Source organism: Gymnogyps californianus, chromosome 5 (assembly GCF_018139145.2).
Source record: "Gymnogyps californianus isolate 813 chromosome 5, ASM1813914v2, whole genome shotgun sequence".
Lineage (NCBI taxonomy): Eukaryota > Metazoa > Chordata > Aves > Accipitriformes > Cathartidae > Gymnogyps > Gymnogyps californianus.
In genome coordinates, this window is record NC_059475.1 from 52,409,928 (window position 1) to 52,437,891 (window position 27,964).

General features: G+C 37.4%; 1 protein-coding gene and 1 non-coding gene across 3 annotated transcripts in view; one reads left to right on the forward strand and one right to left on the reverse strand.

The window, feature by feature from the left end:
* Nucleotides 1–27,964, forward strand: part of TDP1 (tyrosyl-DNA phosphodiesterase 1) — a 51,530-nt gene that overhangs the window by 16,155 nt on the left and 7,411 nt on the right. For both annotated transcript variants that reach the window (XM_050898229.1, XM_050898231.1), the window contains exons 11-14: nt 2,394–2,460; nt 8,214–8,321; nt 9,845–9,947; nt 23,019–23,133. In XM_050898229.1, the coding sequence (XP_050754186.1) occupies nt 2,394–2,460; nt 8,214–8,321; nt 9,845–9,947; nt 23,019–23,133 (393 nt within the window). The remainder of the gene's footprint in view (nt 1–2,393; nt 2,461–8,213; nt 8,322–9,844; nt 9,948–23,018; nt 23,134–27,964) is intronic.
* Nucleotides 17,223–17,304, reverse strand: TRNAL-AAG (transfer RNA leucine (anticodon AAG)). Its single transcript has one exon. It is a non-coding gene; the product is annotated as a tRNA-Leu (tRNA).

The following is a 27,964-nucleotide window of genomic DNA, read 5'->3' on the forward strand; positions in this document are numbered from 1 at the left end:
TGTCTTCAGGAAGGGTAAGAAGGAGGATCTGGGTAACTATAGGCCTGTCGGCCTCACCTTGATCCCTGGGAAGGTGATGGAGCAAAGAATCCTGGAAACCATTTCCAAACATATGATGGACAAGAAGGTGATTGGGAGTAGTCAGCATGGTTTTATAAAGGAGAAATGCTTAATTAACCTGATGTCCTTCTACGACAAGATGACTGGCTTGATGATTGAGAGGAGTGCACTGGATGTTATTTATCTTAACTTTAATAAGGCTTTCGGCACTGTCTCCTATAACATCGTTACAGACAACCTGATGAAGTACAGGCTGTATGAGTGGACAGTGAGGCGGTTTGAGGCCTGGCAGTTCAGCCAGTTTTCAATGGTTGTGATCAATGGCACGAAGGCCAGCTGGAGGCCAGCCACTAGTGGTGGTGTGTGCCAAGCATTGATACTGGGGCCATGCATTTATCTTCATTAGTGACTTGGATGGTGGGGCAGAGTACACCCTCAGTGAGTTTGCAAATGATACAAACTCGGGAGGAGTGTTTGATGTATCAGATGATTGTGCTGCCATTCCAAGGGACTGTACAGGCTGGAGAAATGGGCTGACAGGAACACCATGCAGTTCAACAGAGAGCAATGCAAAGTACTGTGCTGGGGCAAGAATAACCCCAGGCCTCAGTATGCACTGGGGGTTGACTGGGGGAAAACAGCTTTACAGAAAAAGACCTGGGAGTGCTGGTGGTCACTAAGCTGAAGATGAGCCAGCAATGCACCCTTGCAGCAAGAAGGCCAACAGCATCCTAGACTGCATTAGGAAGCATGTTGCCAGGAGGTGACCCATCCCCTCTATTTAGCGCTGGTGAGACCACATCTGGAGTGCTGTGTCCAGTTGTTGGCTTCCCAGTAAAAGACAGACATGGGCATACTGAACCAAGTCCAGCAAAAGGCCACAAAGATGAATAAGGGATTGGATCCTCTGTCATACAAGCAGAGGCTGAGAGAGCTGGATAGTTCTTCAACCTGGAGAAGAGAACTTTCCTGGGAGATCTTATCAATGCGTCTAAATACCTGATAGGAGAATGCAAAGTAGAGGCAGATTCTTTGCATGGTGGCCAGTGAAAGAACAAGAGGCAATGGACATAAATTGAGATACAGGAGATTCCAGTGTACCCTTACAGCAAAAACATTTTCTGATGTTTAAATGGAACAGGTTGCTCAGAGGTTGTAGAGTCTCCATTCTTGGGGATAGTCAAAACCTGACAGGACACTGTTCTGAGCAACATGCTCTGTTTGACCCTGCTTTGAGCAGGAAGTTATTCTAGATGATCTCCAGAGGGTGCTTCCAGCTTTAACGATTCAATGATTCTTTGCATTGCTGAATCCATAAACGTGTTCCTGTTCCAAGCTGGATACCTATGCTCCTATGTAGTATGAAGTAGAGTAGCTGTTGAACTCTTCTAACAATTGGTGGAATTTGAACACAGGGCTAGCGGGAATGCTTTCGGCTATCTTTCTTACGAATTGAGCAGTGTTTAGACATATGTAGAAACTGCAGCCAGTGAGTTTATAGGTATCTATGGTTCCCACAAGTAAGGGTCTTTTGAAATACATCTGGTTGTCTACAGCATCTGTTTAGCAAAGCTGATACTCCTGAAAGTGAGAGATGCAATCTGCGCAATGACTCCTTACTGTCATTTCTTTGATATTGTGAAATAACTTGGTGAATTACATAACTCTGTATTTGTGCAAATGAAAAGCTCCATGGACTTGCGCAGTTAGTGCGTTCCTGAGAGTAGTAAAGCTTTTGTAACAGGTCCTTAAGGTGTCTTGTAGGACAAGTTCAATGCAGTTGGTTTTGCATCATGTTTTTAATACACAACACTAATATAACTCAGTATGCCATGGCTGATTCTTTGTTAAATCCATTTCAAGAAATCACAACATGCATTAGCCAAAGACCAAATCAATACAAATACAATTTCGTTAGAGAAGTTATTGCTTTTTAAAATAATTGTTTGGTGGTCTTTTTTTTTTTCCTGAAAGCTGCTTGTTTTATTCCCTCTAGCTTGTATGGGTAATGATTCTAATCTGTTGATATCAAGTGGTATCATAACAAAAAATTACCAATAAACATATATCTTCTAAGAGGACTTAATTCTATAGCCTGTGTACTGTTTCTCTTTTTCCTAGTGTAAATCTGCTACATAGTGTTTAGTAACTTGCTAAATTGTAAGAATGAAAAAAAACCCCAACTATATACCATTTTATACTACTGGAGCATTTAACCATTTTCTGAAAATGAGTCATGAGGATGGTACAGATAGCTTGTTCCCCAAGCTGCTTGCTGCTTTTAGAATGTCTTTCAAAAAACAATGTACATGTTCTATCTTTTTTTCCTTAAGCTGGTGGCTCGCTTCCATACAGTATACAGACAGCACAGAAACAGCTGTGGTTGCATTCCTATTTTCAGTAAGTAGAACCCAGTTCTTTGGGTTTTTTCCCTTAGACTGTGTGTTTAAAATTATAATGCTGTAACGTTTGAGTGTTAAAAGCAAATTAAGGGGAAGTGGTCAGAAGCATGATATTCTTAACTCCTTAAAATAAAAGCCTTTAGTTCCTTATCTGCTGGTCGTATCTCCAAAACATAGTCAAAACGTGCTATTTACCTGTAAAAATTATATGGGATACTGTTGCTAATGGAGGACACTGCCAGACTTTGGATTCTGTAAACTTCTATTTAAGCTTTCCTTCTCTGAACTGGAATAATGTTACTCCTCTTTCTTCCTTTTTTTTTATTTCCAGTTGTATTTCACTTTCCCACTTGTGCCTCGGTATTAACAGGATTTCAACTGAGCCACAACAGGGTTAGGAAGGCTTTTTTGTTTGTGTTTTTGAGTGCAGCAGTCCTGCTGCAAAAATTCTCAGTTCCTTATGGTAATATCTTTTGTTAAAGGTGCCTGACGTTTTCCATTAAGAACTTCTATTTTCACGTGCTACTAATTTTGCCAAATTCTAAGTCTGACACATTCCATGCCAGATGTCTCCCTCAGGCTGAAACTTTAAAAACTTAAGCATATTTTGAGAACAATGGGAAAAGTTGTTTTGCACAGATCAAAAAAAAAAAATTAAATCTGGTAACCTCTTACAAGACCACAGTTCCCCATTCCTTTCACCAGAAACTTAACTCTTCCAGGGGGAAGTTACTCCGGTAAGATAGTTTACTCATATCTAAGTAAGAGTGTGTAAAGTTGTGTATATATTCAGAAGGCTGAGAATACAATTGCTAGTTGCAGAGAGCATCCTCCATTCTGGAGTGAACGTGATTGCTGTGAGCCTTGCCGGTCAATGCCGGTCCAAGGAATGGAACTGGAACAGAAAGCATGTGAGGCTTTGTCTCTCCTGCCTTTGAAGTGTGCCCTCTGAGCACATTCAACAAAGGAAGAAAGCTACAAACACCTTTAAGACTTCAAGATTGTTCAGTCATGATTCAAAAAGTGAGGAGATCATAAAACTGGGGGGTTTTGTGCAGCCTTAGTTCAGTTTCAGTTAACTCGGCATATACCTCATAAGAATCTTACTGGAAGAAAACTGTAACCTTTTTTGGTTAGTCTCTTATTTAGTGCACAGAATGTTACTTGATAATGAGATTATTGATTGTTTTATTCCTGTTCAGTGAGAAAATACCCACATACCTGTCTCACTGGGCGTACTAGGGTCCTGCTTTGGCAACAAAAGGGCTGTTTTAAATTCATCTGTCGAATTGGTTGCAGATGACAAGTGGCCCTGCATAATTGCTCTGTAGTGACTACCCAGATGCAGATTCTTACCCTGCAGTAATACAAGACACTAGCCCTTGAGGAGACCCTGCATGTAAACTATTACAATAGAGCAGATGACATACAGCAGCTTCTTATCCATGATAACCTGAGACACACAGAAAATGGTAGGTCCTGTTTCATTAGAATTAAATGTAAGATGAGTTATTTTAAAGACTTGCTATAATGCAAAGCTTTGGGCAGTAGAGGGATTAGAGGAATTTGTCTTTACCTCACTGGAAAATAATACAAAACCAGCAAGAAACTAGGGATCCTACCAGAGTTGAAAGAAGAGAAATACTGACAGTAAAGGAGAAGGAATAGCTCCTTTTTACAGGTAGGGAGAGATTAATGGAGTTGGAAAATTGTCCTATAGTCTCACCCAAAGAGGTAAAACCTCTGCCCCAAGCATACAATTTTGATAATATCTGTGGGCTGCTCTTCTATCTCTTCTGCCAGTTGAGTGTATTTAACCTGTAATGCAGCTCTGAATTGTAATTTCTCAAAAGAATAAGGTGACTAAACTTAATATTGATTTCACTTTTCTGATCATAGCAAATGATTACTAGACTGTTTTGTTAGATTAGCTACTGTGTAAATGGTACAATTTGCTCAGTTTTCTCTCTGGTAGGGTTGCTGTCTTTTCCTTTCAGTATTACTAATTGATAAGGAGAGATTTGCAATGCTTAATGATTTCTGTGAATTACTGCTTTTGAAACAGTTGATCAGCTTTAGCAGTACATAAAACATTGTATTTTAATGCTCATTTTAATTGATTGACTTTTGATACCACATGCCTTATGTTTGTGCAGTTACCTTGTCAAATTTTTATTTTCAAAGAATGGAAGAAGTTGGTTTGACGAACTTGTTTGACTTGCTGTTGACAAGTCCATAATCATAGTTGTATTAGAGCTTTATGTGTTCTTTAGGCCTGTAGAGTTTTGAAGAACATCTTTCTTCTCAGTTTGAAGAACTACAGTGTTGTTCCCCTAACACTATAAAAGATGAGAGATATGGAGCACTTACACAGAGGATGTACTGTTCTCTTATGGTTGAGACTAATGGTGTGAGTTGTTTTAATTGTGCTCAAGCCTTGTTGCCAGTATCTGGAGATGGAAAGCCCATTCACTATTTGAAGTAAGAACTAAATGATGAAAGAGGTGTTGTAGAAAATGAGTTATTCCTGGCTCTGCTTATGGGTTGAGTGTGTCTGCACAGATTAATTTTCAGGGTGTTAGGATTATCTGGCTTCCCTGTTTCAGTAGCTCCACTTGTAAAGGGGCCTGTGTCTGCTCCTTTACCTCATTTGTGCCAGAAATATCAGACATTGGTGGCAATTGATACTTGCTGTATGTCTTCCAGCTAAATGCACTGTGATTGCAGTGTAGTCTCCTTTTAAAACTCAAAAATTCATTGCGGAGTAAAACAAATATTTATCAAATGTTTTAAAAAAACATACTTAGGAAATTTTGCAAGTGGGTTAAGTACATATAAAAGCAACAACTTGTAAGCTTTCACATTTGTAGTGCAGTGCAAGTGAGTGCAAAGTATTTTCTATATTGCAAAACATACCTTATTCATGGTAGAGAACATTTTTCCCCTCCCTCTTCCCCCCCCCAAAATTATGTGAAACCTAAAAATAGCTATTGGAAAAATGGAGGGATGAGAGGGGCAAAAGCTGTTGCGTTTTAAGAGTTGGAAAGTAGATTACCTCTTTAATTCAATGCACCTAATCATCACATTACAGGCTGTGTAATTAAAAAGAAAAAAGAAAACCTGCTGACTGAAATGCCACAAAAGACTGGGAGGGAGGAAATAGCAGCAAGTTACTGGTAAAAATGTCAGGATTAGTGGTCTAAAGTCAGAGTTAAGCTGTACTAGTGATAAGGAGTTCTAGTCCTAGGAATGTAAAAGAATAATAAAACTGACAAAAAGGCTTTCATGTTTTATTGTTCAAATTCTGATGATACCTACCTACATAACTCCTTTTCCTCACCCCACACTTGAGTTTTTAGTTTACATGGTACCATGACCTCTAACTGTCCAAAAAATAACTACTTCAACCTGTGGTTTTGCTCCATAAAATTTCTCGAAGCTAGTTTCATTTAACTTACCATATTTATCTCTGGGACTGAATATGCCTGAAGTTTACTGCAACATGAGATCAGTCCTGTGTACATCCTCTGCCAGCTGCATTCTGATGAAAAGTTTACAGCTTAAAATGTGTTAAGCCAATTTGACTAGAAGTAGCCTGGAATTGTTATATTGACATATGCTCTCATCCTTGCTGTCCAAAGCAACTGCTCTTATATTTTACTTTAGGCTTTTTGTAATCTGTTTTGGCTTTTTCTTCCTAAAATATGCCAGGAAAGTTCCATGGTGAAGTTGAAATTTAGCTGTATTAAGAATAGATTAAACGAGATATTGTACCCATCTGAAACCCCTTCCAGTTCTTTTGGTTTATTATTCCATTATGCAGTCTGGAGATAAGCTGACTTTTAGGCTGAAGAGAAAACATTTCTCAAATACTACTTTGCTAATAATGCTTTTACTAAAAGCATCTGAGTTTTTCAATGAGGTAATTACTTTAAAAAAACAAACCCACCCAAACAAAAAACCCAAAATAAACGAACCTGATCAGAGAACATAATCACTTTCTTTCCCCTTTTTGTCCTTAAGTATTTGTGCTGTCCTACTAAAGAAAATATGGCCAAAATGTGTGCTCCCCTTTCTGATTTTAACTTTCTGGAATACTAGTTTCAATCACTTGTAATTGAAACTAACTGGAATTAGATTACTGTAGTTAGGAAATGGAAGAGAAGCAGTAGTACTCTTGCTAAAACACAGTACTTAATTGCATCTGTCAAAGATAATAAGGAGGCATAAAGGCAGTAGACTGAGATAGTATCTCAAAATTATTGCAGTTAATAGTGGGGGGAGAGGTTTGTCCTCGAGTAAGGCAGTGAGATAGATCTAAAGAAAATCTGTGTTCAATTCCCAATTCTACTATTTTTCCTGTTTTTCATTTCTGCAATGTTACTGGAGTTACCTAATTATTTTTGTGCCTTAAAGATAATGTTTGCTTAAACTGTCAGTTGTGAGATAAAAGCTATTAACAAGAATTGTTGAGTTATGGTATAACCTTACAATCTGTATGTATGGAAAGTTTAGAGTTCTGTAGGGGAACACAAGTTTAGCTGTTTCTGTATCGTACATATCTTAGTCTGTTCTTCAGAAACGGACTTCAATGTGGCTTGCAGCAAAATATAAAGATGTCTAGTTTGCTCCAAACATGCATACAGTGTTTAAGCTCTTGCCCTTTAGGAATACAGGACCAGTTCTCAAAAACAGTTTTCTTTCCTTCATCAGAGGATAGGGTTGTTAAAGTAAGTATGTCTTGACCTCTGAACTGCAAAGGCTCTTGACTTAACTCCTGTGAAAGTTAGTCCTGAAAGTCAACTTAGGTAAATAATTCCAGCCCTTCCACTTCAGTCCTCTTAGGCTTTTAAATGAACACAGTTCACTTAAGAGGTTTTTTGGAGCTGATTGATTCTTTTTGATTTGCCTTTTAGAAGAGAATGCTAAATTAGGGAAACAAGATTGTGACAACCAAAACCAGAGCCTATTATATTCCAAACTGAGGAAAGCAAAGTCTCTGGGTGGAGGAAGGTGTATTTGGAAGCCTTCTTCCTGATTTTGAGTGAGGACTAACAGCTGTGAGTGGAAAGTGCTTCTAAATACCATGATTACGTACCTTCAGTTATGTACGTATATTCACTGCTTGCTTACAGTTTAGTTCTGTAACATTGATGCTGAATTACCCCAGCAATGGCTTGTTGTTTTAAACCAGTTTTTCTATATACACATAGATATGACCTCTCCTTTCTAAGCCCTCAAATTTCTTAGTGGCTTAGGGGCACTGAAGAGGGAAGAGGAAGGGTAGTGTCAACAATCTATCAGTTGCTCCCTGCCTCTACTTCATGCCTAATAAATTGTAATAAGCTTGGGGAATTTTGCAAGGTTTAATTTGGTGCCAAGCTCCTTTGCTTAAAGGCATAACCATTCATAGTTTTCAAAGAAGAAATATTGGCTGGAAGTTTGGACTTAGTTTCTTGAGTGCTAGTTGGAGTGGAGGAATGGAAAAACTTGTTAGGAGAGCCTGATACACTAAGGAGAATATCTGTCTTTGTAAAGAAAGAAAAATCCTGCCCTTCTGACTACTAGTAAGACTGAATTTCAGGATTAGAAATTCAGTTAAATATTTTCAGCCTTTCTGCAGAGGAAATGAGTATTAAATGTGACAAGTACAGGGTAGTATTATTGAAAACATGGCCCTGTAGTATGGTGAGTATTTTTTAGACCTGAAAATAAAACTGTATACGAAAAGAATTCCTTTTCTTTTTCTAGCAAATGGTCAGCAGAAGTCTCAGGTCGAAGTCATGCTATACCTCACATTAAGACATACATGAGAACCTCTCCTGACTTCCAGAAGATTGGATGGTTCTTAGTTACAAGGTAAACAACTAATCATACACCTCTAACTTAAAAAACTGTCATATATAAAGTTCTTGTTAATTGCAGGCCCAGGTGATTTACTGCCATAATCCTCAAATACTATTAGTAGTGATATGAATTTTTGTCCATATTTAATGTTTCTTCATTGCATTGCCCCTTTTGGAGTTGCAGGTTGAAATGATTATGTCAGGAACTGTTGGCAATCACACCAAAATCTTGTCTGAGCTGTAACTGCCGATTTCAGGGTTCAGCATCAACTGAAGTGATAAGCATTTTTAAACCTTGGGTTAAGTCTCTCTAACACATGCTGTACATGAATGTGCTGGTTTGTACAAAATAGATATGGGTTAAGCTGAAGTTTATCCTTGCGCTGCCTTATCGTTATAAAACATGAAGATACCTGGTATTTGGAATCTGACCTTTTGTGAGATTGAGTTGTTCAGCAGTCTAGATTGAAGCCTAGTTTTGTATTTCTATTATTTGGTTTTTAAAGAAGCCAAAAGAGGGAGCAAGAAATTTCTTGACAAGAGTGGAGAATGTCTTATTGTGAATGAAAAAATACAGATATGTTTCAGTTTTGCCAAAACTGATTTTTGTGCAACCCTATATACTATAGATTATGATCTTTGTATCCTTACTCTTAAATGCTCAGTTACTTTAATCTTTTTTCCTCTTTATATTCTGGCTCTTTAAATTTCAGCACTCATTGATACTGTTGCCTGCAATAGTAGTAGTGATTAAGGTGCTTTTTAAAGGATTTAAGTAATTCAGATGTGATGCTGAGTCCACCTAATACAGAAATTCATGGTTGCTTTTATTTTTTTCTCATGTTTCTTCTATTCCACCCTTTGCTACTATCAAAAAGCATCCAGTATATCTGTCAGTTAAAATGTAATGTTTAAGCTTTGTATTTTGCTGTAGAAGTAGGTTTTGACAACAGAATTGCATTTATTTTTTGACTTCCAACTTGGTCGACTTCATAGAAGATACTGATGAAGGATTAACTACAACATGGTGCTGAATAGCACATTAAAACAAAAATACCTCTTCAATAAACAATTGGTTTCATAAATATCAGAGCAAAATGCCAGGTGCAAAAGATATTGTTTAACACTTGCAAAAACGCTCTGTACTAGATGTGTTATAAGGTAACTAGTCATAACTGAGCTAGCCTTTAATCTTCCAAGTCATCAAATTGAAGTTACTTACCAATACCAAGTTCCTTTCCAAAATGTGCAGAGAAGATTCAAAAGGCTGAATTTGTCTTGTAGATCTGTGTGACACAAGTAGGCTTGTATAATTATCCACACGTGTTACGTGAATACCCTTCTACATATTGTCTCTGCTGCTCCCACCGTGCTGTAAAAATAGCAATAAGGAATAACACCCAAATCACTTTTTATGAAAAGACTGTTCTGATTGAAGTGAAGTTCTGCTAGAAGTGCATTGCTACAGCTGTGGTACTTAAGCATTTTCTGCTGTGAAGATTATGCCTCACTGAAATGCTTTGTTTCTCTTTGTAGTGCCAATCTGTCTAAAGCAGCTTGGGGAGCTCTGGAGAAAAATGGCACCCAACTGATGATCCGTTCTTATGAACTTGGAGTCCTTTTCTTGCCTTCAGCATTTGTAAGTTCATAGTTCAAGTACAAATCCTGGGATATGCTGAGAATCTGCAAATATTGATGAATACAAATGTGACTGAATAACCTACTTACGAGGTTCTGTGTTTCCAGGTTAGAAAGCTATTAGCAAGTGGAGTTTATACAAGGTATTCTTTAAAATGGAAACAGTCTGAAAATAGAAACAGTCTGTTTTCCTACACAGCAAGTATAGATATGGTATTGATGTGACTTTTGTCATGTTACTGAAAGGCAATAATATTTTAAAATTGTAATGTATACTAAATGTTGCTGGAAAGGATGATCAAATCTCTTCTTTTGTGCGAATGCATATTCACATTGAAGTGATGCATATGGGTTGTAACTTGAAAAACAATTCCTAATGTTGCACTAGTTTGCTGTTCTTGCTCTTTCCCTGAAATGCATTTGCAAAGCCATGTGATTGTCTCTTCTCAAACTTTCTGCTTTGAGAACAAGTTCTCAAATGCATCTTCTAAAATCTCCGATACAAATCTAAGAACATCTTCATAAAAGGCTGTTTAAAAGCTGAAGGATTGTATCTTCCAAACTTATGTGACAGCAGTCTCGGTATGTAGAAGACAAGTTTGACCCAAAATAACTTATTCTAGTCTGTGGAGCAGAGGATTGGGAGACATGAAATGTTTTTGTGGTAACTAAGGTCTATCTACCTTGTAGTCTAGTCTTAGTGCAGTTGTAGCAGATGCCATGGGGATTAGCACAATAAACAGTATGTATGTGATATCTCTTTAGTATATGTTCCCTATGATTTATTTTAAAGGCTTTCCAGGATGAAAACTGTATCCAGACCATGATGGTTAGTAGCCACAACTTGGCTTATTCCCTTAACATATGAAGTTCCTTATTGAACTATTCTTGCTGTTTTTTAGCCCTCTACAGAATCCTGTGGTAGTGAGTCCTGTGACTTAGTTGTGCATTGTATTTAAGAAAAAAAAGCTTCCCTTTCTTTAGATTGTGTTTTGTCTTATTTAGATCTACTGCTTGATAGTGGAGAGATGTGAATTTCTTGTTCCTGTTGTTGATTCCTCCTTATCTCTGGTGAACCTCTTAGTACCAATATGTTATCAACAGCAGTTAATCTATGATCAGAAACCATTCAACTCCTTCCTGTGTGAAATTTCTTCTTTTCCAGAGAAGAAATTGCAAGTTTCTCTGAAAAACCGTTTGTATGCTAAAAGTCCTTAGAAATATTTTTCTGATGAAGAATACATCTTTCCTAGATAATGTTCCCAGATGTTCACATATTTCATCATTTCTCTTGATTAGTAATGTACTCGCAAATGAATACTTACTAATATTATGACACTGTAAAAATGTTTACCTACCATAACTGTAGTCTCCTAAGATAGAAATATTAAGATTGATGGTTTCTGGCTGTAGCTAAAGAACTGTATCTCACTCTTGACATTTATTAAGGAGTTTACATAGTAGTGTGGTCTCTGATGTTGTGAACCGTAGAGACAATCTCAGACATCATTCTCCAGCATGGTTTATGTGGAAGAAAACTCTTAGAGAAAATGCACTGATGAGACTGAAACAAGAAAAATCCTACAACTTCCTATAGTAGGAAGCATTGGTTTTGATATCACTGCACTCTAAAAAAAGCAAACATCACTTGTGTAAACAACTATTAATAATAGAATAATGAAGTGTTAGGCAAAAACATTGTGCAAAAAGATTTGACTTTTAACAGCAACTGACCTCAAGGGATAAAATAATATTCTAAGAAGTTGGCTACTGTTATCTCCAGATGCTGCCAAGCAAGGAATTTACATGTGGTACTGGTATGATTGTACTTAGTGAATGAAGTTTTTTGTATGAATGTAACTGATCACTAGATTGCACAGTCATTTTACATAATTTGAATATTCCTGTTCTGACTCTGGCTTTTCCATGCATTGCTAGTTTTGGAAAACATACTTCAAATGGGTAGAAAATGAGGAATAATTGAGTTAGTCTTTTTGCCAAGAGTGACTATACCTGTTTCAAATCTGAGCAATCTGCAAAATTTTCACCAAAAAAAAAAACCCAACAAAAAAAGACATCCCCCCCCCCCCCCCCCCCAAAAAAGCCCTGTGAGAACTTTTGGCTTGCATTCTATCATGAATCTTGCATTCTACACAGGATTTCTTGCATGTGGAACAGAAGGGGGGATCACCAGAATATTTTTTCAGAGGGCCAAAACTTATGTAAAAAGATCTTGAATTTTCTTCCCCACACCTAAAATTGTAAGTCTTAATGCCTTTGATCTCATTCTTATGAGTTTTTCTATAACTAACTCAGTTTCATTCTAAAATAAGACTTCATTTTGATGAACAGAATTATTTGTTCAGGAGCGTTTAATTTATCAGAAATATAAAAGATTCTGAAGCACTTGAACCTTAGCAAATTTCAGCAATCTGAAGTAAAAATTTTACCTTCTTTGCAAACTAGTTAGACCTTTCTACTGTTAATGACTTTTCATCATTCTGGGTGTTTTAGACCAAAATTATTAATGTTTTTGTTTGTGCTTGCAGTCCAGTCTTAGCAGTTGGAGTAAAATCTACTTAGCCATTTAAGAGATTGAGAATTATTAAAAATGAAGTGTGTGTTTTATTCTTGTGTTGCATCAAAATAACCAGAATTTAAATGCAGTGTCTAAGCTAAGTTTATAGATGACTAAAAAGACATTGGATACTTATTAAGCATCTGCTCCAGCCTCTAGCAGAAGCCTGCAGGCCTGTTTAACAAGAAAATTTAGAGATAGATTCCGCCATAAATCCAATGTGAGTACGCTACTAGTAATGACAACTGTAAAGAATGGCTTTGGTAAATACTCTTGGGTAAACACTTCCTAATGAAGTTCAAGCCTTGTGGTCATCAGGGTGAGAGGCAAAAAAGACATTGATTGGGTCTGCTCTCATGAGAGGAAAGGTTTCACTGAAAAAATTTGACCTCCTTTCTCCCTTCTTTGCCAAACCTCTGTTTAAGGACTAGAGATAATTCTGCTTGGTGTGGGAGGGGGGCTGCATTGCTTTGAATCTTAAAAGGCTTTTCAGCAGTTTTTGCTGTGTTTTACATTCATATGCACACTCTAAATTTGTTTATGAAATGAACCCCAGAGAACACTTGATTTTTAACTGTGTGAGAGTCCTTGACTCCTGGCATTCTGTTTTTTCCTTTTGGTCAGCCTTTTGGAAAAGGCAGTTAAGGGTGTTCCTGTTCCAACCCCTGCAATGTTCAGGGAAAGATCAAATTCACCTATTGCTATATAGTTCTATGTTATTTTGACATTAGTTGAAGCAGCAAGCAGTGTGAAAACTTCCTGCAGTGCAGAAGAGTCACTGCTGACAATTTGACTGTTAAGTAAGGGGATGAAAAATGTTTATTTTGTTTTTAGTGTTTGTAGTAGCAAAAAGGAGGGAGAATTAATACACTTTCATACACTGGGAACAGGAACTGTAATCTTGTATAGTATGCCTGCAAGGTAATATCAGATTAATTAGAGAAGCAGGATTTGTCTGCTGCCAGTCTATCCCTGACAGAGCAGTCTGTCCACTGCTCCCTACTATCTGATTGTTGTGACTGTTCCCTAGAAAAAGATTTCAGGCTTTAAGACTGTAATAGTGTTATTGTGCTGTCTTATCTAACACCTGTGTAACTGTCAACCTTACAGCAATAATGAAGTTCTAGTTTTCATCTTGGGAGTGTCCACCTTCTCTTCTAATAAGAAAAAATTGTCCTGAAAAATACAGTTTCTGTACTGCTTTTTGATTTCTTTTTGAAAGCTGAAAATAAACACAACTTACATTTAATATAGTTCGTGTCAAATGCAAAAGCTAGGGGCCAGTATTTTCAAAACTGAACTTTCACTTGTACCACTAACATGGTTAGAGAAGTTAAGAAACATACATATCGGGAAGATGAGTCACTACCAACAAGTGAGTAAGTACTGCTGGAAACAAATTTAACCGTAGGCGTCAAGGATTTCAATGGCTGATGTTTTTTATTGCAGTGTAAATTTATCCTTATGATGCATGCATAACGCAATCTATATCTGAAAACCAAAAATAGCTTAATGCGCACAAGATGTTTCTTGAGAATTGCCAGTTGATGGTTATAGCAGTAGAGTTCAGGACAAATTGGCAAAACTGTCCAAGAACTGGAGTTAATACAGAGTCAATGTAAGTATCATGTTATAATTACTGTGCTAGCAGTATCCACATTAGTTCAAGGCTTCCTCAGGCATATCTGTACAAGCTGTTGTCAGTAGTGACATGCCTTTCATTAATTAAATACATTTGTAATGTTTTAGCAGACACCAATGCATTTGGCAAAGTTTTTCCTTTATGCAGCTTTAGGAGTCAGCATTTCAAGAAGATGGTTCCAAATATATTTAAATGAGATTTAATTTAGTATCCATAATTTGAGATAACTTGCTCTAAGGCTGTGTTTCAGTCTAATGATACTCTGCAGTAGACTTTCTAGTGATAGGATCTGACCCTTGGTATCTCAATCTGTCAAAAATCATTCATTTCAAAGGTGTCATTAACCTTTAGAGATGAGAATTTTGTCTATTGGGCCATCCTTTGTCATCAAAGTCTATGGAAATTTTGTAACTATATTCAGTAAAAAAGGAGCCTTCGGCAGGAATTTAAGTAGTTAGTTACTCATTAGAGTAATCCAATTTCTGTACATACAGTGGATCAAAACAACAGAAGTTACTCATACAAACCTGGCCAAGATCTTGATCTCACTAAGTAGTTGTAGGGCGAGTTCAGATTTGCAGAAAGGATGCTGATAATCTTGGGATTGTGGCAATCATTTTTGTTTGTTCAAGGCCTCTCTTCCTTAAACTTACAACTGCTGCAGGCTTAGGCTCTCAGCCTAGGAAGAATAATATATAGTGAAGCTTTGCTGCAACTCACGATCATGTTCTGGTGGCAAGTATATTGCTGTACCTGTCTGACTCAGCAGATCACTCTATTGGAGAATTAACCACCTGATAAGGTACATTGGAATCTGGCTTCTCAAACATGTCAAAGCAATAGATTAGCTTAACATGTAGAACTTATCATCAGTTGGCCCTACCATGATAGTAGCCTGTCCATAGCTGTCTTCACTCCCTTAGTGTTACTGGCACTCGTGCTCAGTGGATTCCCTGTGCTTTAAATAAGCACTGGCCAAAACCAAATTGCACAAATTTTCGAAGTGCTGTTCCATGAACCATCTCAACATGATCAGGTGAGCGCTAATGCAAGGAAGAAGTAGGAAGGGCAAGTTCAAGAGGGCGGAGAGCAGGGAGGTAAGTGTAGGATCACATTGAGATAACCTTCTTTTGACCTGGTTTTGAAACCAGAGCCTATGGAGAAGGCCTATTGGTGAAGTTTTGGATGAAAATAGGTGTAAATGGCTAGGACCTGGCTGAGGAAAATGTATCGTGTACTATAAATGGTAGAGCCAAGCCCCCAGATCTTTCCCTTTTTGTCATACTGGTTACTTTAAAGTAGCCCCTGTTAGGGGAGTAGAAGGCTTTACTTTGTCATATCAAAGGAACATCTCTCAACTCTCAGTGGCCAAAAGCAGATGCTTATGGAAAAGTATGATGGTCAGGCATGTATGTAGTAGTTTATCCCTGAAGATTTCTTGACTTAGAGGCTATAGTCTCTTCTGTGAGCATCTCTTGTCTTCTCTTAAATGCCTATAAGCTTCTAGCATTCACAACCTGCTCTGGACGAGTTCCACAACTTAACAATGTCACATGAAGCACAGTGTTCTGAAAATTAGTTTCATTTGATGGTTTTCCCATCTTGCATTGAAAGACACGATAACCATGTGATCCCTGTTCACCTTTTCCGTACCACTCTTTCTATAGACCTTTATCTGTTTCTAGGCTGAAGAGTCCTTAGCCTGCTCGTTTGCTCCTAGGGTGGAGATTGTTTGATCATTCTTACTGCTTTTCTCTATTCTTTTTCTTCTGTATCATTTGGGTTGGGAGGGTAGTGAGTGGATGGACAAAGGTGCAGATGAGATGCAAGTATAAATCTGGAGAAACAGATCCAGATATAAATCTGTGACACAATGGTGTTCTCAAGGTTCTCACTCACTGAGTCTGTTTGGCCTGCTGTATTTTTTACAAAGTGGTATGTAATAGGTTAGCCTCTGATTCTCATTCACTTGTTGAAAAACAAAGTTGTTCATCCAGAATTGACAGAAATGTGTACACATGAGAAACATAATTCTAATATATCACAGTTCATTATAAAGTTTAGTTTGATTTTGTTGAATAGTGCAATTAAAATGTATGCAATATAAAGATGCTTTGTATATGTACAATGCTTTCTCTACAGCCCTCACAACTCTTTGTTGTGCGTAAATTATAGAAAGCACGCAAATATGTGCTCCTATACAGGTGGCTGTACTAAAATCTGCCAATGTGCATGAGATAGTCTTATGTTTGAATTTCAGACCTCTCAGAACACAACTTAATTGAAGCTCGTCTAAAACTTGCAAGTATATGTAACATTTAATACATATTTTGGAAGAGAATACTTAGTTTCCTACCAGTTTCCTAAATATTGATACTTAATGGTGAAGACTGGCAACCAGAAAAAACAAGTCACCTGTCAGTAGTCACACGATATGGTGTATATGGGAGCGAAGTGGGGAGAGGAACTGCAGCTGTCTTTCCTTTCTTCACTGGGAAGTGCCTGCAGAGACACCTGATAACAAGGAGGTAGTCAGAGACAAATATTAATACTTGCCTTAGGTACGTGCAGTCATCTGATATTCAAGTTGCAATGCTTAGCTTGTGAATCTATCTTATGTATATGCCCTGCAGTTAACTCTGCATAAAAAGTACTTCTTTAACTTAGTCTAGTTGTCAGCTTTTGTTGGTTCAGTGTGGTTTTAACATGCTGTGTGGCAGAGTAGTCTTAAGTGAAGGTAATGCAGAACTAGGAATAGACTAACATTTTTAGAAACTGAATTTTCTGAAGTTTGTTTGCAATTAAAAATATACAGAGTACAAACTAGATGAAGTGCTTTGAAACATAACTGAGCGTTCCTAGGCCTCGAGAGACTTAAGTATGCTCTAGCTGTTGGAATGCTGATTTAATACTGCCAATTTCTGATAGTTCTGTTTCTTCAGGTTATTTCATGCAGTTTGATCACAAAGTTAATGACACTTAATTCTGGCAGAAGACTTAGAATCATTTAGGTTGGAAAAGACCTTTAAGGTTGAGTCCAACTGTTAAAACATTCCTGGCAGCGGTGGGATTTGAACCCACGCCCCCGAAGAGACTGGAGCCTTAATCCAGCGCCTTAGACCGCTCGGCCACGCTACCGTGATGGACTTGTGTAGCACACAGTTAATATTCCTAATCTTAACTCCACTAGCTCTGCAGTTTGTGCCTTCTATTTTCTGCTGAATACAAATTTGGAAGCGGATCGTTCTTCACTTGCCATCTGTTGACTGCCAGTTTTTGTCTGGTTTTTAAAATGCTTCCAGAACTTATGCTTTGAGGTTGGGTCTTGGCCTGATGTGCTAACGCAGACTCTCAGAAATATATTGAATGGTTGTTCTCAACATAGCAGCAGCTGTCATCGTTTAGAATTCTAGTGTTTAGGGAAAAATCAGCTGATGCTGACCTTAGATCACAAGCTTCTCTTGATTAAAAAATAATGTTTATAAAAAAGATCACGTCCTGTGTTTGAACTGCATTTCCCTTTCTATCTCCATTTCTTTCTCACCTCCTACATCTTCACTCTCACTTGTGTTCAGCTTGCTCTTTCAGCTGCTGGGGATTCCTTTCCAGAGGCTGAAATAAATTACATCTTTAACATGTTTTACATGTTAAAGAACCCTATCACCTAACAGTATGGAGTTCTGGGAAGCATGTTGCAGTAATTATTTTGTCTGAAAAATCCTGGAAGTGTCTAATGGAAAGCTTTTTAAATAAATAATTCCTCCTCACAGCTTCCATGTCTGATAAGGTTGTAAGGTAAACTGAGCTTGACCTGTAAAATGGTATAAAAGTTTCTGGAATATTTAAATCTTCTGAAAGATCTGTCGAAGAATGTGGTACTAGCCAGTCAGCTTTTGGAAATACAAACTCAGAGAAATATAGTAGTTGCTATTAAACTTACCCATGATTGCCTACCTAGTACTATCAGATGCTACAATTATATCTAGATAATCAGTCACAGACAATAGTATTTCAGATTCTGAAATGCTGTGTTTGATGGTGAATACTCACTGGTAATGAGTAAAAGACTCTTATAGTTGCCTCTGGGGATGGGTGTATAAGCTGAATCTGAATTGGAGAGCAGCCAGCCATTATGTGTGTGTCATCATCAGAAGTGAACTGCTTAAATTTTTGCTGAGTTCAAACAACTGAACTAAGCACCTTCAGTCATAGCTCAAGTTAGACCAGAAATAAAATAAACTAGGTTAAGCTCTTTGACTGTAACATTAACTTCCAAAGTACCACTTTCTTCTTTGATTTCTCTAGTTTCAGATGAAGTTTTCTATCCTGTCTGAAGTAGAGTGGGGGGTGGGGAAATAAATACAATGTAGGTAAACCAAGATTTTATATGTGGACTTTAGGATGTTAAACCTTGCTTTTAGTGTTCACAGAACTGCTACAAGGTTTTCAAACTCCAGTGGTAAAGACACCGAGAGACATGTTTTCCAAGCCAAGGAACTTCGGGTTTAGATACCCGAATTTGTCACTATGGACTTATTAAGAAAAAAATGTTCTGATACAGATGAGTAAAGCTCTGTTTTGAATAAATGCACCTCAGTGTTGAGGAAGGATTTCATTGTGTATTTTCCTGACCAGAGGAGCACGGTCACTGTAAAGTTTGTGTGCATCCTTAATTCTTTACTGCCCAAACTAGTGGGTTTTTAAATAGTTTTGCCAAAGAGTGAGCTTTTTTCTGTTTACTGGCATGGGAAAGGATAGTCCCATAATCATCCAGTGGAATAATCAGCAGTCTCCTGTAGGAGTTACCTCAGTAATATCAAAATACTGTAGTGACATCGGTGTTAATTCCCACTCAGTAGGGATAGCAATTCTTACATCTGTCTTGTGTGATGTTTTTTATAGTCTGAGATCTGCCTTGTGTTTGGGGCAAAAAAGTCTGGAAAGCAGAATTTTAAAAGCCGTTCTACTTCCTCTTCCTATTTTTCCTCCCGGTGCCTGCTTTTACAATGTATGATACTAAGGCACTAATAGAACCCACAACAGCATCTAAAGTTTCATAAGTACAAAAAAAAAAAAGCTTTCCCAACTGAGAAATGTGTCTCTTAACATTTCAAAATGTATTGCTGTGAGCAGCAATCAAAGAACAAAATATAGCTGCAGAGGGGAAAAATTCTGAAAGAATAGAATATGGCTGAGGAAAATTTACAAGGCAGGCAGAATTTTTTTAGGCAAGATCCTGCTGGTTTGTTTTTTGGAAACAGTAATGAGAGTTTTCAACATCCAGGAAATGCTAAAAATAGACAAAATGTGTGACTTATTTAAATTTCTGTGTGATCTTCTGGGTAAAGATAGACATAAGAGTTATTTTTAAAAGCATGTGAATCTCCTCAGAGAGCCTTGTTAAAGAATGTATTCCATAACCTAGACTCTTACTCTAGGATGTTTTGAGGAAAACTAAATATCTTATCGTAGATTAGCGTTTCCTGAATGGAAGATCTCTACAGGTTAAATGCTGATAGACAAATAAAACAATTTTGGGATCAACTGATGGAGTCCAGCAGGGTTGGAGGACAGCATCAGAGAAGAAATTGAAGTAATAACAGGGCACAGAGGGTAGAAGAAATGAAGCAGAAACAAAAACATTACTGAGTTGGAAAAAAGGTGGATAACTGGAAAGAAAATGAGATTTAAAATGTCCTACAAGTGGTGCTTTTTTCTTTCATGTTGTGTGAAAAGCACCCAGTGCTGTGAACTTGAGTGGAATATATGTGGCATAGTTCTTGAATTAAACTGAGATTACTATGTATGTACTTTGAGGCCTAAGTAGGTGGTGTTCTATACTGTGTGCTTTGATAGCAATGGTTATACAAATTTCAAACTCAGATGGTGCCATGCAACAGCTGTGTAACTTTGGTGCTCTTGATCAGGCATGCATATGAAGTTCATTGTAGAATAAGAACCAACTCACAATACAGCAGAGAAGCATTCTCTACCATTCCACATTTCTCTTAGCTGCATGTAGAAGACGAGAGAAAAGCTCACAGGCACTCAGGGCAATCAAACCTCATACAAGCCATTTTAGTTTGCAATTTAAATATCACCTTATGAGTAGTAGCTAGGACTGTGCACCACCCAGACCCTCCACCAACTGAAACTTGACTACTCTGAGTTGTGAAAAAAGCTCTTACCACCACCACCACTTAACAGTTCGTGTTCTTTGTGAGCTATAGCGTCCCTGGCGTATTTCATGCTCTTTCCGCTACAGACATAAGTATGGTTATTTGCATTTTTACATGAAATTTCTATCAGTCCTCGAGTGATTAAAGTTCATTGGAAGTAAAGCTGTACAACTTGATTGTTGCATTTTTTTTTCTAAGTAATTCTGAATTTTGTATTTTTCTATTCAGTCAGTTTCAAACCCTTAGATACTTATGAGTTTTTAAAAATAATCTTACATCTTTGCATTGGTTTGTTTTGAACATATTGCTTGTTACTTAAAGGCTAAGCTCTACAAAAGGCTGTAGCCAGGTTTTAATGAAGTTTTATCAAAACTCCACTGACTTTTATGGTATAAGGAGGGGAAGTTTAAAATGGATTTTCATTCACACAGTCCTTTAGCATGGACCTTGTTTGTTTTTCCCTTGTTCTTTCACTTAAAAGGCAGTGACTTTTACCTAGTCCTTGAAATAATACACAGTGTTTCTTACATCATAACTAGTAGTTTCCTATTACTTTCGTTCATGACACTAAAGAAGCATCTATATTCTAAAGGAGTTTCTTGAACTGACTTTCTAGAACTGCTGTAATACAGTTTGACATTGTCTTTGGCAGCTCTCCCTTTTCTCTGTTACTATGCTTCTTGAATATCAAAGAAAAAGGTGTAAGGCTGTTTTGCATCCCATGCTTTGTGTGGTCATATGAATGTTGCTTCCTCCAACTTACAATGCTAACATTTGATGAACTAAAACTTCAATAAAGAAGAACTTACAATACTGTAAAAGTACTGTATATAGATGGGACTATCAATTCAGCCAGCATGTATGTTTGAATAAAATGGGATTATTTAGTGGTAGTTAAGAAGCTTGCTTGTACTATCACAAAACAGTAATCCAGTAAAACTTGGACTGATGGATCCTACAGCTTGGATAAAGTGTAAGTTAATATTCGGACGTGAGCTGTCAATGTGCACTCGCAGCCCAGAAAGCCAACTGTATCCTGGGCTGCATGAAAAGAAGCGTGGCCAGCAGGTCAAGGGAGGTGATTCTTCCCCTCTACTCTGCTCTCATGAGACCCTACCTGGAGTTACTGTGTGCAGCTCCTGGAGTCCTCAGTACAGGAAAGACATGGACCTGTTGGAGTGGGTCCAGAGGAGGGCCACAAAAATGATCAGCGGGCTGGAGCACCTCCCCTATGAGGAAAGGCTGAGAGAGTTGGGGTTGTTCAGCCTGGAGAAGAGAAGGCTCCGGGGAGAGCTTGTTGCAGCCTTTCAATACTTAAAGGGGGCTTATAAGAAAGATGGGGACAGACTTTTTAGCAGAGCCTGTAGCGATCGGACAAGGGCGAATGGTTACAAACTAAAAGAGAGTAGATTCAGACTAGATACAAGGAAGAAATTTTTTACGATGAAGGTGGTGAAACACTGGCACAGGTTGCCCAGAGAGGTGGTAGATGCCCCATCCCTGGAAACGTTCAAGGTCAGGTTGGACGGGGCTCTGAGCAACCTGATGTAGTTGAAGATGTCCCTGCTTATTGCAGGAGGTTTGGACTAGGTCACCTTTAAAGGTCCCTTCCAACCCAAACTATTCTATGATTTTAGAAAGAAAAATACAGTTGTTCAGTAATGTCTTAGAAATAAATAATAAAAGCTTGATAGCCATTAAACTTTTAGTCTATTCTAATCAAATTGTACTTGATTGACAATAGGCTATTGGAAATCTCAGTATTAAAGATTTAGTTTTGTATAACTCATTACAATTGATGAATGGGATCCAGTTTCTCTGGAGAAGTGGCTAAGCAATATCATCTGCCAAAGTTACTTGAATGACTTTAAATCTATCTATCCTTATATTGTATTGTATTAGCTTTTTTTTTGTAGTGCTTGACCTTGTTTGAAATCCACTGTCATTCTAATATGAGTGTAGTCTTTGAAACTCTTATGCAAGCAGTTTTAAATCTTCATTAAATTTTTTTAGCGTACATGGATGGTGTTACCCAAGATATATGAAAAGCATAGGTTTGAAGACTCTGTATCACAAGTTGAATTTTAATTCAGTTCATGAATTAAACTAATCTAACTAATATGGTCAGGATGAAACTAAATAGCAAAGAGAAAATTTTTAAAGCTTTTCCCTTTAGTTAAATGTTAAACACCAAAGGTGTTAATATTTTGTTTAATAATTAAAATTTGATTCCAATGTCCATAGCATTTATGCCAAAGAAGCAACATCTTGTTGTATTGAGATGTGCTGCCCATATGGTACTAGCAAAGACCTTAGGCAATTTGGATAGAGTTGCTCACACAAGCAAGGCCACAAGCATGTTTACCTAGTGAACATGGAAATAGATTGGTATATGTGTAAGGGGCTGGGAAGGTAGAGTATATCCAATGTGCACCCACATGTGGGGCCAAGCCAATGAATGTAAAAGAAAGAAGAGCCTGAAATACTAGTAATAAGAGAAGCTGAGTTCTTAAGACAGGAAGGTGCTTCAGCAAGTATCTAATCTCAGTAATGGAGGCAAAACATTTTGTTTATTAAAATAACTTATTGAGAAAGAATCTATTGTGGATTAGGTTTGGTTTTTTCCCTCAAAACTAATAAGTCTTTCTTCTGTATGTTTTCCTTCCTTCATAGGGATTGGACAAAGGTTACTTTCACGTGAGAGGGAAAATGCTTTCAGAAAGTAATGATTCAGCAAGATATTTTCCTGTACCTTATGACCTGCCACCAGAACAGTATGGAAGCAAAGGTAAGGTGTGACTTCAGAAGAAAAGTAGGTGTATTATATATGGAGCAAACTAATTTGAGTAACTCCGAGTCATTTGAACACTGCTATGTTCCACAGCTTTATTTTAACATTTTTGTGGTATGACTGTATTTAAGATATCAGTCCCACATTCTGCTTGTGACTTCAAAGAAAGCAACTCTAGACTCTTTTGGTTCTAACTTTTTCTTTATTGTTTAAGTTTTGGATCAACAACCTAAGTATTATTTTTTCATTCCTCTTCTGGGATTCTTGTATGCATTAGGAAAATAGATATTCTTTATGGAATCAAAATGTTTTTCTGCAGAACTAATGGGGGAAGGAGTGTTGAAAGAGAAATGTTTGGAAGAGAGCAGGTGTGAGGAAAAAACAATCCTCTGGAAGCGGGGTGTGAAAGAAATACCACAGAGCAAATGTGAAAGAATTGCTGCAAATCAGATGAAAGAAGAGTTGCTTTTGGTCCGTTCTATATTTCATAGTTTCAGACTTCATTTTCTTGAAGATCTGTGTTGGAATCCTCCTTGGAGGGGCAGAGGGGATATATTTCATAACACTTGAAGAGATTTACAAAATCTCAACCTTCTCAGCTTCTGAGACTATCTCTAGAACATGCAAATCAGGAAAGTGATAAGTAAGTGCTGCTTTGGGGTGATGATGGCTCAAAAACCTAAAAATACATTGAGGACGATGTTGATGTGCACCTGCAATGTTTGGGAAGAGTAAATTTTTATATTTTTGTTCTTAAAACTAATGTGAAAAGATTGTAACTAACTTCTTTTTTTGAGAAGCTATGATCTAAAAAAGACATAATCTACAGCAGAGCGTGAAGTAATAGAGAGTAACGAAGAGTTCAGGAAAGATAGTGTTTATAGCAATTCAAATCTTTCCGTAGATTTTTGAACTAACAAATGATATGGGGAGAAAGAATGTTTAAAAGCTAAGAAGTAAATAGCCTTATAGAGTCTTATATAGTAAATAAAAGTAAAGACACATCATTTCAGAGTGAATGAAGTCCCCCAGCAGGATCAGAGCCTGTGAGCATGATGCTTCCTGTAGTTGAAGTAAGAATGCTTTGGCAGCATCCTCTTGATCGGGCGGCCCATAGTAAACATCAACCATGAGGTTTCCTTTGTTGGCTTGACCTCTGATTTTTCACCCATAAATTCTCAACCTGTTCATCACTGTTTTTCACACACAGCTCTGTGCAGTCAATCCACTTTTTTTTTTTACCTAGAGGACACACACCCCCCCCCCTTCTTCCTTGCATACCCCTTCTGAACAGTTTATAGCCATCGATTGCAGTGCTCCAGTCATGTAATTCATCCCACCCAGTTTCAGTGATATCAGTTAGATCACAGCTTTCTAGCTGCACAGTGGCTTCCAGCTCCTGTTTGTTACCCATGCTGTGTGCACTGGTATAGAGCCACTTCAGCTGGGCTGTTCACCGTGTCACCTTTTTAGAGGAACAAGCCCTGGTTCCTTCGCAGCATTTCACAGGTGTTTCCCTGTTGGTTCCTAATGCATCAGTAGCCCCTGGCTCTTCTGTGTTGCTCAAAACTCCATCCCCTTCTGCCACTGAGTCTAGATTAAAGCCCTACTTAAAAGTCTGGCCAGCATATTGGCAAAGAGGCTCTTGCCCCACTTGGTCAGGTGAATCCCATCAGCTCCCAGCAAACCTGGCTTCTCATGGGTAGATCCATGATCATAGAAGCCAAGGCACCAGCTACGCAGCCAGGCATTCACCTGTTCAATATGATGCATGTTACTTTTGTAACTTACAAAGATGATTTTTCTGCTTTAAGAGCTTACTGCTTACCTAAAAGAATTCTTAAATGGTATTTCAGTTTTCCCAGAGGAAAATTTCTGGCTCAATGTGGAAATGATAATACAATCTGTTATACTGTTTTATTTAGTATAAAACACACTTTCCATTTAAGTACTGTTAACGTTGTTTCGGGGAGTGGTGACAGGGGTTGTGCCTGGGTTACTAGCTAACTAAAGGGGAAGATATACTATGACTAACTGTTGTGCTCTGTGACATGTATGCACTCTCTGCTTGTTAACTAATGCTCAAACTGATGTTTTTTGGAAGTTTTTTCTAAAAGGTCATACTTAAATTTTTGGAAATTTTAAAACAAAGATTAAAACTTAGAATCTGTGTATATTCTCAAATGTGTCACATATACTAGCTTCCTCATGCAAAAATGTAGTTGTATAATTAATATTGTTCTTGTTTTAATTCCTGCATTTAACCTACTGTGTCAGTGAGTTTTATGCATATTTCAACTAAATGTAAAGATTTTTTTTCCAAATAACTTCTTTCACTTTTTGCATGGAAAGCTTATTTCTGTAGAGAACTCGTTTGTCTATAGTTCAGCTTTTGGGTCTCAGCTTTCTCCCGTGATATGAACAGATGTCAGAATTCAAGTTGTCTAGGCTTTGGCGATGGAAGCAAAGTCAGCAGCCTGTGCCTTTTCACATCTCTTTCCTGAATATTCTGTTTTAGTTCCTCAGCCTCCTGGTGGAAGAGATGTTTAAAAATTCCTATGTTACGGGATGGACTTATAAAATAATCTGTCCTTAACAATACAGTTACAAATTCCCAAAGTCTCTGGAGAGTGATATAAATAGATTTATTTTAATACAGTCTTGAGAAGCAGAAATGCAAGTAATTATCCTTTCCCTAAAGAAACCATATTGACTGATCTCTATAATTGAAGGAGAAAAGGCTCTGGGGGATTTTCCATGAACTCAGATTCTCTAACCATGGGAAAACAAAGTACACATCACTTTCGTATAATCAGAAAAATCCTATCAGGAGCAGGAGGGAGGAGGAGTGGGCGGAATAGTGAACAGATGGTCAGGAGCAGGGCCATACATACATTTGCCATGTAAAGTTCTAAGTAGAAGATAGGTATACCAAAATATATTGTGTTTTCCTGTACTTGTGCAAATTTGAATCTTGGATCAGACATAATTAATGTTACAGAATTATGTTATTATATAATGTAACAAAGTGAAAGAAAAACAGTTCCTTAGTTTGTGGAAATAATTTCATTGCAGAGATTCTTTGTCATTCTGTCACAATGGCTTTCTGTCATATAAATTGGTGTTTATCAGATGGGACTGGACTTCCAGTGTGAAAACTGTTACAGTGAAGTAAATGCATCTTGAAAAGCAATAAAATACATCTCGGGACATACATTGATAAACTCATCAGTAAATGATGTAAATAATCTGTCTGGTTTCAGCCATAATAATTCATGAGGTTGATCCGCAGTCTTTTAAAGTCCATTAAGTTCAATAATAATGAAATAATTTGGTCCCTGTCCTACTTTTCTCTCACCCCATATAACAGGGAGGAAAAAAATACAGACTTGTCCACCTTTGCCTGGTTTGCCTCAGTAGTCAGTGGGTTTCATTCTAAAACTCTAGGCAAAACAGAAAAATAGGATCTCTTGGAAAAACAATCATGAAGATTTTCTTCCTCCTCTTCTTCCAAAGATTTCTAAAGAGTATAAATTGAGATCATTGTGAGACAGATAACTTCTTGGTTTTGCACTGTTTTTCTCTCCCAGAGAGGTGGATTATCCTTCACTGAAACGTGATCATAGGCTAAGCTATAGTCACTGAAGGATGTATTGATGTGCTTTAAGATGTTATTGGTAGGGTAATTATGATGTATCACCTCTGTGACACAACATATTTAAAATTTTCCTGTTGCTTTCATTTAGTTTTCAGCTGTGTTTCAAACTTGCACAGAGCCACATTTTAGAACACATGGACAGGTAAATTCCATCTGCTTTGCCAACCAGAGTCATTTGATCTTCCTGAAGGGAACAAAGAATAAAATTTAACTGGGTCTCAAACCATAGCTGGTAGCAGCATAGTCACTTCAAGTTGAAATGAGGAGTTTGTAAGATTTCTTCTGTGAAAGAAATCATACCAGAAATATTTTCATGTCAAGTAGTTCATTTTAACTACATAGGATGATTTTAAAAAACAAAACAAAACAAAAAAACCAACCAAATAAACAAAAAAAAAGCCACCAACAAACCATACTATAATGCTTGAAAAAAATATTTTTGGACCTAAAAACTGTCAGAAAGTAATGATTATGTGATTAAATAGCTCAATGAATCAGTGAATCTATGGTTTATATGTATTGTAAACCATATTGTTGTTGTATTATAGTAAGCTTCAGTATTTTGGGCTACTTCATCTGCTTTTTTTCCTAGTGAGTTGCACTTAACTTCCTAGTTACATTTAAGTGTGATTAGATTTCTGCTTATTTGGCTCTCTTCTGCTTTTTTAGGGAGACCTCAGCAGGTGAAACATTTCTGAAACATTTCTCTGTATTATTATTCTGCCAGATTTCAGATTTATTAACCTCATGCACTTGTTACAGAACTCTCTTACAGCGCTACTGAAAAGGGGATGAGCTAAAAATATATTTATCAGCAGTTGAGTTGTGACTGGGTTACAAGGTAGGAATTTATATAAGCTTTTTCTGAGCCCTTAGTTCAAAATGCTCTGGAACTGCTTAAACCCTCTGGAAGAGAACCCCATAAAGTAGGGGGGTAAGTAATTTCTGATAAACAAGTTATTTCTCATTCAGTTTTGTCTTCAGTGTATGTATTTAAATCAAGGAAAGAAACTGGCTTTTCAGTTGCCTAATAGTATACAGAAGATATATGTATATACAAGAAAATAAGACAGGTTCCAGCTCAGTTCAGATTAATCTAAAGTTAGAGTGAAACTACATATTACTCTCTATATATGCCAATTATATGAATTACATTACTCTTTGGTTATT